General features: G+C 43.5%; 1 protein-coding gene across 2 annotated transcripts in view; it reads right to left on the bottom strand.

The window, feature by feature from the left end:
• RTN4 (reticulon 4) overlaps positions 1–15,602 on the bottom strand; it is a 232,787-nt gene that overhangs the window by 160,374 nt on the left and 56,811 nt on the right. For both annotated transcript variants that reach the window (XM_069234184.1, XM_069234185.1), the window contains exon 3: positions 13,249–15,591. In XM_069234184.1, the coding sequence (XP_069090285.1) occupies positions 13,249–15,591 (2,343 nt within the window). The remainder of the gene's footprint in view (positions 1–13,248; positions 15,592–15,602) is intronic.

Raw genomic sequence — 15,602 nt, 5'->3', positions numbered from 1 at the left:
CTGCATTGCATTCAGCTTGGCACTCCCAACATTAACTTTGAAATGACAATTGTTTTATTAGCAACCTAAATGCCAAGGAGCTCAACTCAACTATGAAAAGAAAATCAATATCAAAATAGCCCAACACAAATAGTATAGGTATTGCATTTCTTTAGAAGACGTGTGAAGAGTGAAGATTCCATCAACCTTAAATCATACTTGTTTCCATTCCAATTTGATTGTAAGGACCTGATGGAGACAAAGGGTGTGTTAACTCTGGTAGGGGCCTAGGATTCGAACAAAAGCGTCATTTTGCGATAAGGAAGGCAGAATACTTGTTCTCAGAGGCACTTTGGAATGTTCACAAAATATAGGCCCAAATAACAATTCTATGCTGATCGGTTTCTTGAAATTTCAAATTTTTTAACCACATCCATCCCGTAATTTGTGGGATTTTGGTATACCAGACCCCTGCTGTTGATTGCTCTAGGACTAGACAATATTCTCAAACCTTACCAACTTTCTTAATGCAGAGTATTGACGTTTTGAACTTAGTCGACATCTGGAAGGCACAAAACTTGGGAGGAGAGGGATTACACATTTTAAGCCAGTCTTATTCGAGAACAGATTACTTCATTATCAGTCGTGCTATGTGCTTTGAATGGTACAACAACCCTTTATAGCCACCCACCCGTCATGCCGTCTATGTGCAGTCTCATCACCAGAACAGGAATTACCTTTAGAGGTCCAACTGCGACATCTATTATGAGATGTTGCACCATTATTTTGCAGAAAACACATATAATGAGATTATTTTTCTTCCAAAGTATATATCATCTGTTTTTCCATTTAAGGTTTTCGCTATATACTTACATTAGTAAGAAGAAGGTAAGGTCCCACTGAATGAATAGAATTATTGATGTCTGTTTGCCTTAATTTCAGTGAAGTTCATAAAGGAACCGCGAAAAGAACCTTTTGAGTGTATGCCCTTTGAAGGACTAGGGTCCATGTCCTCTGGCTAAGTTCCCACGTTTACAAAAAGGCATTTTATACAGGAAGTTTGCGGCTTGGACCCTTTTTTCTTGGAGCACATACACTTATGTTAGTTTAGGTAAAAATCATCAGGATAGCTTTCCATCAGTAATGGTCCGATACAGGAACTGCCTCATATTTTAAGCCTCTGACTGTCTACCAACTGAATGTAGTTCTGTGATTAAAGACCATGTGTTGGCATGGGTGTTCAAACATTATCCGCAGAGGATGCCCGCTGAGCAACCTCCATCCTCAATTAACTGCAAGCGTGATTAAATGTTTTACCAGGTCTTCCAACTGATAAAGAATACTTAAATCTCACTAATGGATACATTTCTAGCTACAAATTGTTTTTTTGCATGGATGTTCAGTAATACATCAATTATGCAGGTTTAAGTAAAATGTTATGCTGCACAGCGGTGAGTGACTTTTTTCTGAAAATATTAGATAGTCTTAATACGCAACTGTGACAGCCTTGAGTAACAAAGAATAAAGATGTATTAATTTATAAACCCTGGAGAGATCTTTCACAGATCTAAAGCCCCGCATGTGATCCTCCTCGTCCCGTTACGAATGAGGTTGTTAACCTTTTTTGGGGGGTGGGGGGGTTGAGAGGGTGTTTTAAGTATTTATTGACTCCTCCACTCCACGTCCATCTCTTTGGTTTCCTCTCGCTGACAGCAATTGCGGTGGGCCGCATCTTTTTTATTCTAAATTTGATGCTTTTCTGTGCTTGTTTTTTCATGCTAGGTTACCTCCTCATTCATAAAAACTGGGACGAGGAGTATCACATGAGGAGGTAATGTTCAGTTACTTAATGGTAATCTTAACTATCCCAATTAGGGATCCTCCTCGTCCAAGTCCTCTTCCCTCCCTCTCTTGTTGGGCGCTGCTTGGACACTTACAGATATATCTATCAAAGAAGGGACATCCGTGCAATTTCTGTCATGGAGGTAACAACCTGGGGGCGAGGAGGATCCCTTATCGGGGTAATGAAGATTACCGGTACCTAACCGAACACTCTATACTAGACAAGAGTCCAAGGAATACTACAATTGATGAAGTCCAGCCATGCAGATTAATTGACACTGTGCCTGGAGTGGTAAATGGCTTTTGTCATTTTACAGCTCGGCAAGGATTACACTGTGTCAATCCTATATTTAAAGATTTTGCTGTACAAATGGCAAAAGACTTTGTCTCTATCTAGCTCGGCGTGGATAGCACTATGCTGATCCTATGCTTAAAAACTTTTCTAGATAAACAGACATTTGAGGTGAGCAAATCTAGAGTGTCGCTGGTGTTGTAGAGTGCTCCTTATTGGAGCTGCTCTCCACCTAAATTTGGGAACTATCCAGAGTTCTCGCTTGTATTTTGCATAATTTATGCGTCACTCTAACCCTGAATAGGTCTTGTTTTGGTTTTATGCTGGGTCCTCCCTTGTGTCTGGGCAAAGCTATACCCCTCTGAAGAGCTCTGAGAGCTAAACACGTCAGGGGTTGCTTTACACATTCCAGTTTGGCTTGGATGGTATTTGACCAGACCAAAGCTGTAATACTGTGCCTGGAGTAGTAAATGGCTTTTGTCATTTTACAGCTCGGCGAGGATGACACTGTGTCCATCCTATGCTTAAAGATTTTGCTATACAAAAGGGCAAAAGACTTTGTCTCTATCTAGCTCAGTGTGGATAGCACTATGCTGGTCCCATGCTTATAAACTTTGCTAGATAAACAGACATTTGAGATGAGCAAATCTAGAGTGTTGCCGGTGTTGTAGAGTGCTCCTTATTGGAGCTGCTCTCCACCTAAATTTGGGAACTACCCAGAGTTCTCGCTTGTATTTTGAATATATATATATATATATTCCTAGCTCAATCAAAGAAGGGACTTCCGTGCAATTTCTGTCATGGAAGTAACCTGGGGCGAGGAGGATCCCTTATCGGGGTCATGAACATTACCGGTACCTAACCGAACACTTGATACCAGACAAGAGTCCAAGGAAAACTGCAATTGACGACGTCCAGCCATGCAGATTAATTGACACTGTTCCTGCCTCTGTTTAGGCATGCGTGGTTGAACAACCCCAAGCCGGGGATGTGGCAGTGTCAGCTGACGGAGTAATACCTGCATCAGCGCTGGTGTTTTAAAGTGAGATTGTAGTTAGCGGCTCCTGGGCACTTTCAGCAAACCACAGATTCACGAAATATTTACAACGGTCTAGAAAGCACTCTTTCAGTTAAGTAGGGGCACCACGAACGAACGTAGCATATTTCCTCATGCACTTAGTAAGTCCTGTGCTTCAGAACTATGTAATAATTATCTAGGACGAATGTGTGCCATTTTGAGTAAGTCATATTTGATTCAGTACCCGTGTTTGTGTGCTCACGAGGTCAGGGTACTATTTAGTGAGAATTTCATCACTAAATTGGTAAGTCATGACTATGAAGGATCAATAAACATGAAAACTATTTACTTAAACATATTGTAGATGTGTTTCTGCGCATGCTTATAGTGAATTTCCATGGGGCTATAAATAAAACACGGGTCACTAATTTATTTACACGCACACTTCGGTCGGTTTTCTGCGGTCTAAATGAGGTTTACCAGAAGGGGAAGCTCATTATGGGATGGAATTTGGTAATTAGCACGAAGACACAACGAAGCCTGAAACAAAATCAGTCAGAGGTGACCCAAATTAGAAGAGCTTTACGTTTACTTATTATAGTAAATGAGGGACAATGAAGGCTTTGTAACCGTAAGCTGCTATGCCGGGCAGAGAGGGCTGTGATGGACAGAGACGGGGCAGAAAGAGACAAAGAGGAGGGTTCAGCCTTAGGAGAAGTGAGCTGTGGCCTTTAAGTTCTGAAGTCTTATTACCAACAGCTGCTCAAAGCAGATGACACTATTGCCTTTATGCACAATCATTCTACTCTGTTCAAAATATGACAAGTAGACATGCTTCCCTAGCTCATTCTTTTTTTTTAATTATTTTTTTTTAATGTTGGGTAAGCTGTTCCTCACTGTCAGGCTATCAACGAACTCACTTAAACCTATCTGGTTAGGGTGTCCAGACCTTAAAAAACAAAAATCGGGAAGAGCACAGACATAGAACTAGGACTAAATGTTGGCACCAACCATGGTCACTGACCACTGAAAGGACTGGCGATAGACATCATTCAGACTTCTATAAAAGCCTTGGCTTATGGACTCTGCAGAACTCATTCACCCTCATGAAATCCTGCTGTGTTGCTTGAATGAGAGGAGGCAGCATCGCAGACAAAAAAAAAAAAAAAAAAGCATTTGCAATGCAATGGGTCTCGCATTTGCTCGAGCTAAAGCCATTAGCTTTGTAAATTCTAAAAGTGGACTTTCTTGCCATATAAATTGAAGATGAAAAGTAAAACAGTTGACATAAGCGAGACGATTCATAGCGCCAAGGCAGCCATGACTATGGACGCGAAGGAGACACAAAAGGAAAAAGAAGTTCACTCAATCAAACATATTGGCAATCGTGCTATTATCCAAGTAGCCAGGTCGATGGCCAAGGAGTTAACAAAACTGCCCCAAGGAGGGACAAACGTAAAGCATTTGCCAATGACAACAAGGGATTTTTGAAAGGCAAGTCCATGAATGAATTATAGTGATGGGCGTGCAGTGGGCATGGTTAAAAGCCCACAGAGAGATTACAACAGGCCAGAGCGCTTGTGCACTCGACCTAAAAAGTTAAGTTAAACAGTGATGTAATGAGTCGACTGAAAAGTGAGACTACACAGCAGTCTCTTTTCTGCACCTTCACCCGGCCCTCTCTCAAAAGCGACGCACTATTTTAGTTTTAACAGTAAGTGTTGGATTGCCAGGACAGTACTTGCAATACCGAGAGTGTCCGAGCAAAAGCAGGACACCTGATCACCGTAATCTCGCTCCAGTGTAACGGCCTCACCAGAAAAGTATGCTTGCCCTCCACTGACGCCCCTCCACAGTGTGCGCGCACACACACAAGGGCGCGCGACCGCCAGCGACTTGAAGCAATCCAGCGCTCACCATTGTTTGCGGAGTGTATATGTGCGAGTTAAACACACCTGGTCTGCTTTTCCATAAAAAAACATTTTAAAAAACACACCAAAAGAATAACGGACTAAAAGTGTATGTCCCGAGGTTATTATTTATTTCTCATTTAAAGCAGGGAGCAGATTAAAAAAAAAAACTGATCTACACTTACTAGTCTGACACAAGACTGCCAGTACAAAGATTAGCTTGAATGTATTAAGATTTCAAAAGGTTGGGAACAGGAACCAATGACTCATTGAAATCGATGAAACCACCAGCACCATCTTTTTTTTGTTACTCTGACAGTCGTAAATATCCCTCCTTCCGCTCTGCTGGGAAACCGTGCACATTTTAAAATACTGAAGAGTAAGCGGGAGACGGTATAAACCAAGCCAGACTACACAAACAAGTAACAGAACGGCTGTGTAGTGTTGGGGGCCCCTAGGCCCTCATGCTACTGAGGTGACATGGACACAGTACTTCGGTTCCTATAACTGGCCTTGGGCATGTGTACCCAGTCCTTTTTATTGGCGGGGTCACTTGACTGGTGAAGCCTGTGATGGATGGGTGTGGGGTGAGTGTGGAAGCCAGCCCTTGGCAGATTGGCTAGTGGAAACACTAGAACGTGTCCAGCAGGACACTACCGTCGGGACCAAAACAGCATTCTTTTGAGTCACACAATGAGCAGTGCTTGCAGAAGGTACCCAGACTCCTGTCCAACAAATGTAAGCAACAGAGGCATGCCCCCGGGAGGCCACCGATGTTGCCTTTGATTTTGTGTAGACCATGGCTTTTCTACAGCACCTGAACTTTTCTAGTGGTGCAAGACTTGGAAACGCAGGAGGGCATCCACCTGGGAGCAAGGGCCTTAGCCTTTGTTGCCCAGAGTGAGACCCTGGGGTAGTGAATGAACCACGACAACATCGCAGAACCGACGCTATTTTCCTCCGGTAATGGTCACTTTTTTTCACCTTAAAGAGTTGCACGATAACAGTTGGTAGGCAAACCTTTATCTTCTACTTGCTAATCTGGCACTCATCTCATTACTTTTGGTTTGTTGTGATGAGCACCCGTCCCAATGAGTCTACGTGAAGTAAGGAAGTAGCGTGGTCTTATTTTTTGTTACTCTCTCCTTCGCTATCCTTCCTTCCACACTGCTGGTAAACTGCTCTTTTTAAAACGCTAAAGAGTACTAAAGATACCAGTGCATTAAGATCTGTACGAGTATCCAAGACGTTTATGTACATACTTTATTGGATTCTGTTCATCTGCAAAGCACCTTTTGCAGAGACAAAGCACGGACCCTCCTGCTAAAGCAGATTCTTCTTTGGGGAGTTCATTTAAACACTTGGTCCTAAAAGGCACGAAGGATAAATGGCTCAGCTTACTGGGAGGGCGCCTTTCTCCTCTTGTGCAGACAGAACTCTTGGAACGCCTAATAGTCCGCATTCATCCATACTCTGGTCTGCTTTCTTCTGGAGAGTCAGGGTTAATGCGAGGCCATCTACTGCAGGCACTCAAAACTATAGGTTTACTGCATTATACAAAATACTTATTAATACCCCTTGATAATCCTTATGTTATCCCGCACTACAGAAAGATCTTTGGTTTGGATTAGAAAATTTAACATGCCAGGATATGTAGGTCTGAAAAACTGAAACACTGCGTTATCTGCGTCCAATAATGCACTTAGGTGTGGAACTATCGGTTTTCAATCATTGCAGATGACAAGCGTCTCGCATTCTGTGGATTAACACAAGCGAACAATCTATTCTTTAGAAATCAAATAAACTAAGTTTACATTTCACTTAAGTGTGTGGTCGTACCCCACCCTCAGTGCCTCTCTATTGCACTTACAGATCACGGTTCATGTACCTTAACTATATACTTCCACCACTAGTTGAGATTTTAAAATTTGCAGCATGTCATCAGGGCGCTGCTGGGGGTTCCCCTGAGTTAATACGAACTGTTACATTCGGCTGGTTCGCAGTAATAAGTCATGACTTAAGATTTACCCGACACCATCAGCCGTGTTGCAGTCCTCGATTCTCTGCAGTAAAAGACATTTCGAGCACTAGATGGCGCCACCGTGTCTTTGAAACCTGATGTGTTATCGAACGCAACCACCGAGGCACAGGAATTGCCTTTAAATATACCCGGTGAGATATCTCTGTACGTTCACCCGCCCCGATGCAGTTTTCGCTAAACATGGCGGGCCAGTTCAATTAATATTAAAAAGGCGCGTTTGGTTGAGCGTCTATTCGTGGGTCCTTTGTTAATGCAGACACATGGAAACCCTGGGCACTCAAGTTGCAGCAACTCTGTTTTTTCGGTGTCTCTTAACCAGGCAGACCCGAAATATCACATTTTCATGTCCTCACCAGCATAAAAACAGAAAACATTGGCTTGAAGCAAAAATATATATTTTTTACTTCAAAACACACATTGCCTAGTAGCCCCTGGCAATAAAAGGAACAATTTTGTGCTGGATGTGCTCCATGTGAAAGATCAGAATGCCGTCACTGACAATGAAGTTAGCCAATGGCTAAAGTGAGGTGACCCACTGTCCGATGGTATAGTGGGGAGTAAGAACATGTGAATGACAACAGAAAAACGGATGACCAGCGCTGGGTGAATACACGATAACGCCAGACCTAAGAATGACGAATCAAGTCAGCAAATTGGTGAAAAAGTCCCAAATACCACCATATTTTCAGGAAATGTAGGAAAACAAATTCTCCACATGTAAAATGCTTTAAATACGGGAAAAGAAACAGAATAATGCTCTTAACAGTATCTCAAAACAGGCACATTTTACACTGGCAAACAATCGGAGCTAGAGAAGTACATATGAAAATTGCTATTTTTGCATATGCATAGTAAAAAAAAATAAAAAAATAAGGGAATCGCCCAAAAAAAAAAAAAAAAAAAAAAAAAACCAAACAACAACAATCAAGAAAAAAGACCAAATTTTACTAAAACCATTAGCTAGGCCTATGACTTCTCAAGTTGCCCCTAAAGAGTGATCATCTTTACCTGTCAGATGTAAAACCGAGAAGCTGCGAGGGAGAGTAAGCAAACAGCTAAAAGATGATCACATGTCCATAAAAACAACTTATTTTTGTATCATTTTTACTGCGCCCCCACCCAAGAGCTGTAGATGCTTCATTCGTTTCAACACATGAATAAATAAATGAATGCATGCATGATGAATAGGATAGTCTGTTTCACGAACGTGTTTTAGACTGTCAACTATCTTATCGGGGACAAATATAGGCAGCATTGCATGAACAAAGTACTTACAATTATGCTTAATTTAAGTATTTACCTAGGGCTCCTACTTTGTAATTCTTTCACCAGAGACACCCCGTCAGTCGCTACCTTTGCAAGACCACTGTATAAAATATACAAGGGGGAAACTCGTCCTTACATTGCTAGTGGCACTGTGGTGGCAGGCAGCAACAGGTCCCCCATACTCTCTCCCTTTCAAGGCTTCAAAAAAGGCCTTACTGCACTGCGGACATAAGACCCGAAACCACTTCCCTGCACCGTCTATGGCTTTTATTTACATGCAGTGGTGCAGACCACCCGAATACGTTGGTAGGTCCTACTGCTTCCCATGCAAGGAGGATGATGTTGCAGCAGCGGGTTGATGGAGGCAGCCACCTTCAACATGCTTCAGGTGAAAAAGTACAAGATCAGGGTGAAATGAGACTTGTCCTTTATATTAATCAAAGCGGGCTGTTTGCCAATATATCTACACACTTCATCGTTATCATTGCAGATAACCTGATTACAACATCACATGTACTAGGGGCATTTTATGGCTTCAGGTTGTCAGTGACCACCATGTCAAAGTCCCTATGCTCCAGATGAGCAGGTTCTATTAGAGCAGCCGCGTGCCGGTACCTTCGTCAGCACCTAAAGACGAATCCACGTTAGACGTGCGTGGAAGCACGCGTCCAGCGCTCGTCAAATAGACACTGGAAAATGTCGAATGCAAAGAGATTGGTATAACACTTTAAGGCACCGACCTGGGAATAACGGGGGCTGGGGGTCGTCAAAAAGGATGGCCATGACATTGAGCAATCGAAAAGAGTGAAAACACAATACTATTTGGGGAAAATGAGAATGGGATAAGGGCTCAGCTGGTCAGTGATCTCTAAGGGTGTGGGGGGCATGAAAGGGACAAGAAGGAGGAATCTTTATCATAATATGATGCTCCAAGGCCTGCTGCCTATTGCTTTAGAGGTAATTAATTATGAGCCTCCTCCTAAAGTTGTATTTAGTGGGGAACAGAATATGTTCGCTTGCCAGGGAAACGATGCCAAAAAATAAATGAACACCACAAGGAGATAGTCTGGTTGTTTCTCCTACTGCGACAAACATTCTTCAGCCAGTACAAACTACCTTTATCCGAATACACAATATCACTCTGCGTCTGCAATTCTAGGTCACTATGTAACAAAATCTCGTGTATTAGACAATTTCTATTGCCACTCAATACCCTGACCTTTACTTCACGAAAATCACTGAAACCTGGATCAATTTAATAAAGACATGGCCACACGTGCAGCTCTTTGCAAAGTATGCCAAATTCTTGCACTTCTTGAGGATTTTGCTGCGGTGGTGAAGCTGGCCGCCTTCTAAACAAATACAACTCTTGCAGCGCTGCCTCCTAACCATTCTTCTTCTGCATAACATACAAAGTTTCCGCCCATTATTACCTTTAAGTGAACATTTTTGTACTGTATTTTTTTCCCTGGAGCATCCACTTTGAGGATCCTATTGCAATCATACACTCACTGGCAGGTACCTGCTCTATCAGAGATTACCCTTAGACGTTACCCTTGACCTTAAAATAGGTAACAAAAACGTACCCTGTCAACCACAGCCACTTACTAGTTCCTAATGAATACCTTTTCTAAACACCACCCCCCCCCTTTAGCAAATTCCTAAGCTTCATATCATCTTCTCTACAATGCACTCCTTCCTCTCACGCGCCCCATTTTTGCAGACCACAGACAGAGCTGACTTGACCCATCGCTCCCCCACCAAACTCCCCAAATGGAAAGGAAGAAAAAAGGAAATTCTGCCCACGACAGTTCCTTTGTACTTAACACAGTGACACAACCTAGAACCTCGTAACTCAACCTTGTGTAAAGAATTCCAAAATAAATTCAAACTGCATTTGAAACTCACTACCACTCTATGTACCTGCCAACCTACTGCTGCCCAACTGAAATCGTGGATTACCCCGCTCCATTCATATCCTCAAGACCTCATTCATATCTTACTGAATTCTCATTCCTATACTACGCCAGCTACTAGCACACACCATCTAATGCTTTTAGCCCCTGTTATTTAAGCTAACCAGTTGCCCAATCTGGTTTGGTTTTAAAGACCACACGTTTCCCGCCGGAAGCGTGAGACTTTCCACTCTGCACCCGACGCCCCCGGCTCGACCTGCGGAAAACTAACACTACAGGGAGGACTCCCCGGCGACTGCGAGCCCGTGAGTAGCCAGAGTTTACCCCCTGAACCCCCACAGCGACACTTGCAGAGGGAATCCAGAGGCTCCCCCTGACCACGACTGCCTGCTTCAAGGAACCAGACGCCTGGAAACCACACTGCACCCGCAGCCCCCAGGACCTGAAGGAACCGAACTCCAGTGCAGTAGCGACCCCCCAGGCGACCCTCTGCCTAGCCCAGGTGGTGGCTACCCAGAGGAGCCCCACCCTGTGCCTGCCTGCATCTTTGAAGAGACCCCCGGGTGTCCCCATTGATTCCTATTGAAAACCCGACACCTGTTTGCACTCTGCACCCGGCCGCCCCTGTGCCGCTGAGGGTGTACTTTCTGTGCCTGCTTGTGTCCCCCCCCCGGTGCCCTACAAAACCCCCCTGGTCTGCCCTCCGATGTCGAGGGTACTTACCTGCTGGCAGACTGGAACCGGGCCACCCCTATTTCCATTGAAGCCTATGTGTTTTGGGCACCACTTTGACCTCTGCACCTGACCGGCCCTGAGCTGCTGGTGTGGTAACTTTGGGGTGGCCTTGAACCCCCAACGGTGGGCTACCTTGGACCCAACTTTGAACCCTGTAGGTGTTTTACTTACCTGGGAACTTAACATTTACTTACCTCCCCCAGGAACTGTTGATTTTTGCACTGTGTCCAGTTTTAAAATAGCTTATTGCCATTTTTTCCAAAACTGTACATGCTATTGTGATAATTCAAAGTTCCTAAGATACCTGAGTGAAATACCTTTCATTTAAAGTATTGTTTGTAAATCTTGAACCTGTGGTTCTTAAAATAAACTAAGAAAATATATTTTTCTATATAAAAACCTGTGGGCCTGGAATAGTCTTTGAGTGTGTGTTCCTCATTTATTGCCTGTGTGTGTACAACAAATGCTTAACACTACCCTCTGATAAGCCTACTGCTCGACCACACTACCACAAAATAGAGCATTAGAATTATCTCTTTTTGCCACTATCTTACCTCTAAGGGGGAACCCTTGGACTCTGTGCACACTATTTCTTACTTTGAAATAGTATATAGAGCCAACTTCCTACAATGACGAATCACAAATGGGTTTTTAAGAGCTTGTCTGGTTTGAGTGCCAATGATTTCAAGCTGCTGCACATGTTCTACACACTCACATGTTGCTCTTCTGTTTCTCTCACACTCTGTGTTGCAGATCTGTGGCACGAATAGGACAGCTTTTAAGCTCTGTGCACAACGCGTCATGTTTTCAAAAACCTAGGTCAGTGGTTCTTAAACTGTGGTCCAGGGATGTCCGCAAAGCCTACTCGGGGGGAGAGCGACTACTTAGAAAATTAAAAAATATTAATAGATGAGGTGTACATAGATAAAGAAGCAAGATATACAACTGACAATTTTAAAACGTTCTGTAAATGTAAAGAAATCATAAGTTGGAGGGTAGCAATTTAGTAGCCTTGATTCACGGGAACAGTGCCAGTGAATCAACAGAATATACTATGAACGAGTGGCCTCAATTGAGTTTGGAATAGCTCTAATCTTTTTATATCTATGAATTAAATGTCAGCATTTCCACAATTTGTGTATTTGTTTGAAGAATGCTTGTTTCTGTATTTTCATGCAGTTTTGCAGTTCAAATCATCAAAAATGCTTGGGCCGGAGTTTCCAACTTCCAGTAATGACTCAGTGGGCATCCTCAAATTCCAATAATGATTCAGTGGTGATCCCAGGATTACAGTAATAACTGAGTGGTCCACAGAAGCCAAACGTTTAATCACTGACCTTGGCCCCTCTTTTCCTTTCATAGGTGGAAGAGACATGCTCCTAGCTGCAGTCTCTGTTAGTCTCTGCATACTTAACTCAATGTTCTTTAAAGTCAGGAGGGAGCAGGTAGGAAGTTGCTCCCCATTCTGCGTGGGAGCTTATCCATGAAATGCCCACACTTTCCTTCAGTGACATTCCCAAGCACCTGCATTTCTGAAAAAAAGTATTTATTCTCAGAATTGGATAAACAGATGTTTCTATGAACTGCCTACCAGAATGTGGTTAGTCACCTACTGCCAACTTACCTTTACAGCTTACATGAGCGGTTAAGTAGCCAAAAGTGATAACGGTTTATTGATACTGCTTTGACGAGGACCTGCTGGAGACTACCTAAAGCTTCTTAACCAAAGAATAAGGATAGTAAGGATTCAATAGAATGTACAACAAAACATTGCTAGACATATAAAATGTTCATGAAGCAGAACAAAAACCCCATTCTCTTCGGACATGTTTATCCGCTTTTCCCCAAAAAATCTCAAATGTGCAGCTTTGGTGTCGATGGATCACATTGATACACTGACCACAAGAAAAAAAAAAAAGCTGACAGCCACAGTGGAATGATAGTCAAAACCAATGATGGCCACTGTAGGCGGGACAAATGGAAACAAAGCTTAAGATATTTACTGAGCCCATTCCTAAAACAAGAATATAGCAAAAGGCAGAACATCCTACGGCCGGCCCCGTAACTCCTCCACCACTTGTGACAAGGGATGCAGTTTGTGATGTACTTAAGCGAGAATAAGCACAGGCATCAGACACACACAACTTGCCTTCGGCGAGGTCAAATCGTAATCAACGGTAAATGCCCACATGCAGATGTGACAAAGAAAAACATGTAAAACGAAGTGATGGACAGTACATGTAGATTACCTGATGCTTTACCCAGCCTTGCTGAAAGCACAGAAGGAACAGGCTCTGGGGCAGCAACTCTCTTGATCTCACTTTTTTCATCCTTTCGTTCTTCAGTCGTCTCTTTTTCAAGTACCTCCGGTTTCACTGTACTGGTCAAGTCTTCCCGAATGGACGGGACAGACTGTTTCGACAAAGGATGCACTGCAGACACCTCCTGATGATCACGTGAGTATTCAAAGACTGGCACGTGTTCTTCAGCTTTCACGACTACATCCTTTACAGAAGGCACCTCACCAGCCAAGTCTGGTAATGGCACTTGCCTTTCCTCCATCTCAGTCACATTTCTCTTACTTTCCTTTTCTTCTCTTTCCATGGCTTTGGCAATCTTTTCGGACACAACTTGAGCAGCTTTCGAATGAGCCAACATACTCATGAAATCTTCTGTTTTTTTAACTGGCGAAGGCTCGTCTGTGCACCAAGGACCCTCTTTTGCCTTCTGTTCCTTGTAAGCAAACAATTCTTTTTCAGAATTAATTACGGTGCCCAGTTCTTCCATTTCAAGATGTTTTTCTTCTTTGCCGGACACTGCAACAGTAGGTGCATTCAATGAAAAATCCAAAATGTTTGAACTATCAAATTCTGGCTGAAAAGATTCCATGTATGCCTTTGCAGGGAATGTATCTGTACCACTACTTTCAGCTCTAGCACAGCTCATGACATCTACCAATCTTTCTTGCCCAATACTGTCAATGACTTCTGTAGCTTCTTTTCTAACCTCAGGCATCCACTGTCTATCCACGTCTATTTCTTCAGACTCTGGAGAACTGCTGTCTTCATTACTGGCATGTGTAGGCACACAATGTGAAACAAAGTTTCCCGGCTTATTCTCACACAAATCTGTGAAACCAGGTGGGAGGCATTCACTTGAGATTTGGGTTTCCTTAATTAGATCACAGGCAATGGATATATATGGAGTCTCTATTTCCTCAAATGCTGTACTCTCCACATGGGCAAGATCCTTAAATGTAATGCCATCAGCACCCTCTTTTCTATCGTCTGCCAATGGTACTTTTACAGCCTCTTCATATGATGGTGGTGTTTCAGATGCCAACTTAATTTGCTCCTCATGAACCTGGTGTGCAGTGCCCTCCAATGGAGAGGCATCATGCTGTGCAATATACATAGGTGTTTCAATAGCAAGAGCTCCAGTAGTGGCTGGGGCTTCCATGACTATGTCAGGCAAAACTGGTGACTGGACTGATTCGGTACTCTCAAATGATGGAGACATTTGCCCCGAAGAAATTAACGGCTCATGTAGAGAGTCGGATGTCTGAACGAGGTCAATCTTTGAGGTATACGTAAGCTGCGCACCAGATGCATCATGCATCGCACTTTCACACGCTTCCTGCACCAAGTCTGGCGTAAGGCTTTCAGGCAGACTTGCAACATGGCCTATATGTTTTAGTGAAGCATCTGTCGCATACTCTGCTTCCCCCCTCACTGCGGCTATGAAGGGGCTGCTGGCAGTAATACTGGCTTCACCCTGCTCTGTACTCCAATGGGCTTCCATTTCTGCCATTTTCTTTTCATCGGTCTTATTTTCTGAAATCAGTTCGCGAGGTTTAGAGGCATTACCAGCAGCTGCACTCACTGGTACAGGAGCAAAGTAAGATTGTGAAGCAGATTCGGAAAGTGCATTGGTCTTCTCCATTTCATCATATGGTTGTGTCCCACATACATTTTTGTCTACTTCACTTTTACCATCATTAACTTTTTTTAAAATGTCATCCAAACTACTAGGTTCTTGGGCATCAATTCTACATTCCCCTGCGGAAGGATACGGTTTGAAATCTACATATTCTGCCCGTACTGGACTCTCTTTTTCAAAATCTAGGTGAAACGCTTGTTCATCAGTTCCACTCCCACCAACTGGTGAGGTCTTGGAAAACAAAGGCTCATCAAACAGTGCAGTCTCGTGCATAGGTGCGGAGATTTGGTTTAAGAGCGGATTCCCCTCAGAAAACAGGAATTCCTGCTCAGGGTGCGCTTCGACGAAGGCTTCAGGTTCAGGGGCGGACGTCAGAGGTGTGTGCTCCGGTTCGAAACCGGTGGGTTCTGACTTTTTGGCGGGCTGGTTGTTGCCCGTGGATTCCAAGTACATACGACTTAAAGGTTCTTGCACGGCTTCTGTGAAGGGTTGCTGAGACAAGGTGCTAGCAGCAAAGGCGTGGTCTTTGGGGGGAGAGGCTGAGAAAGGAGACACAGAAGCAAGAGAAGCAGAGCTGTCATGCAGCACAGGTGTAAAGTCCTCTTGGCCAGGCGAGACAGAGCTAGAAAGCTGCTCCTGCAAGTCCATTTGTTCTGTGACCATG

Source organism: Pleurodeles waltl, chromosome 5, assembly GCF_031143425.1.
Source record: "Pleurodeles waltl isolate 20211129_DDA chromosome 5, aPleWal1.hap1.20221129, whole genome shotgun sequence".
Taxonomy (NCBI): Eukaryota; Metazoa; Chordata; class Amphibia; order Caudata; family Salamandridae; genus Pleurodeles; species Pleurodeles waltl.
The sequence above is the reverse complement of the archived record's forward strand: the minus strand, read 5'-3'. Positions and strand labels throughout refer to the sequence as shown.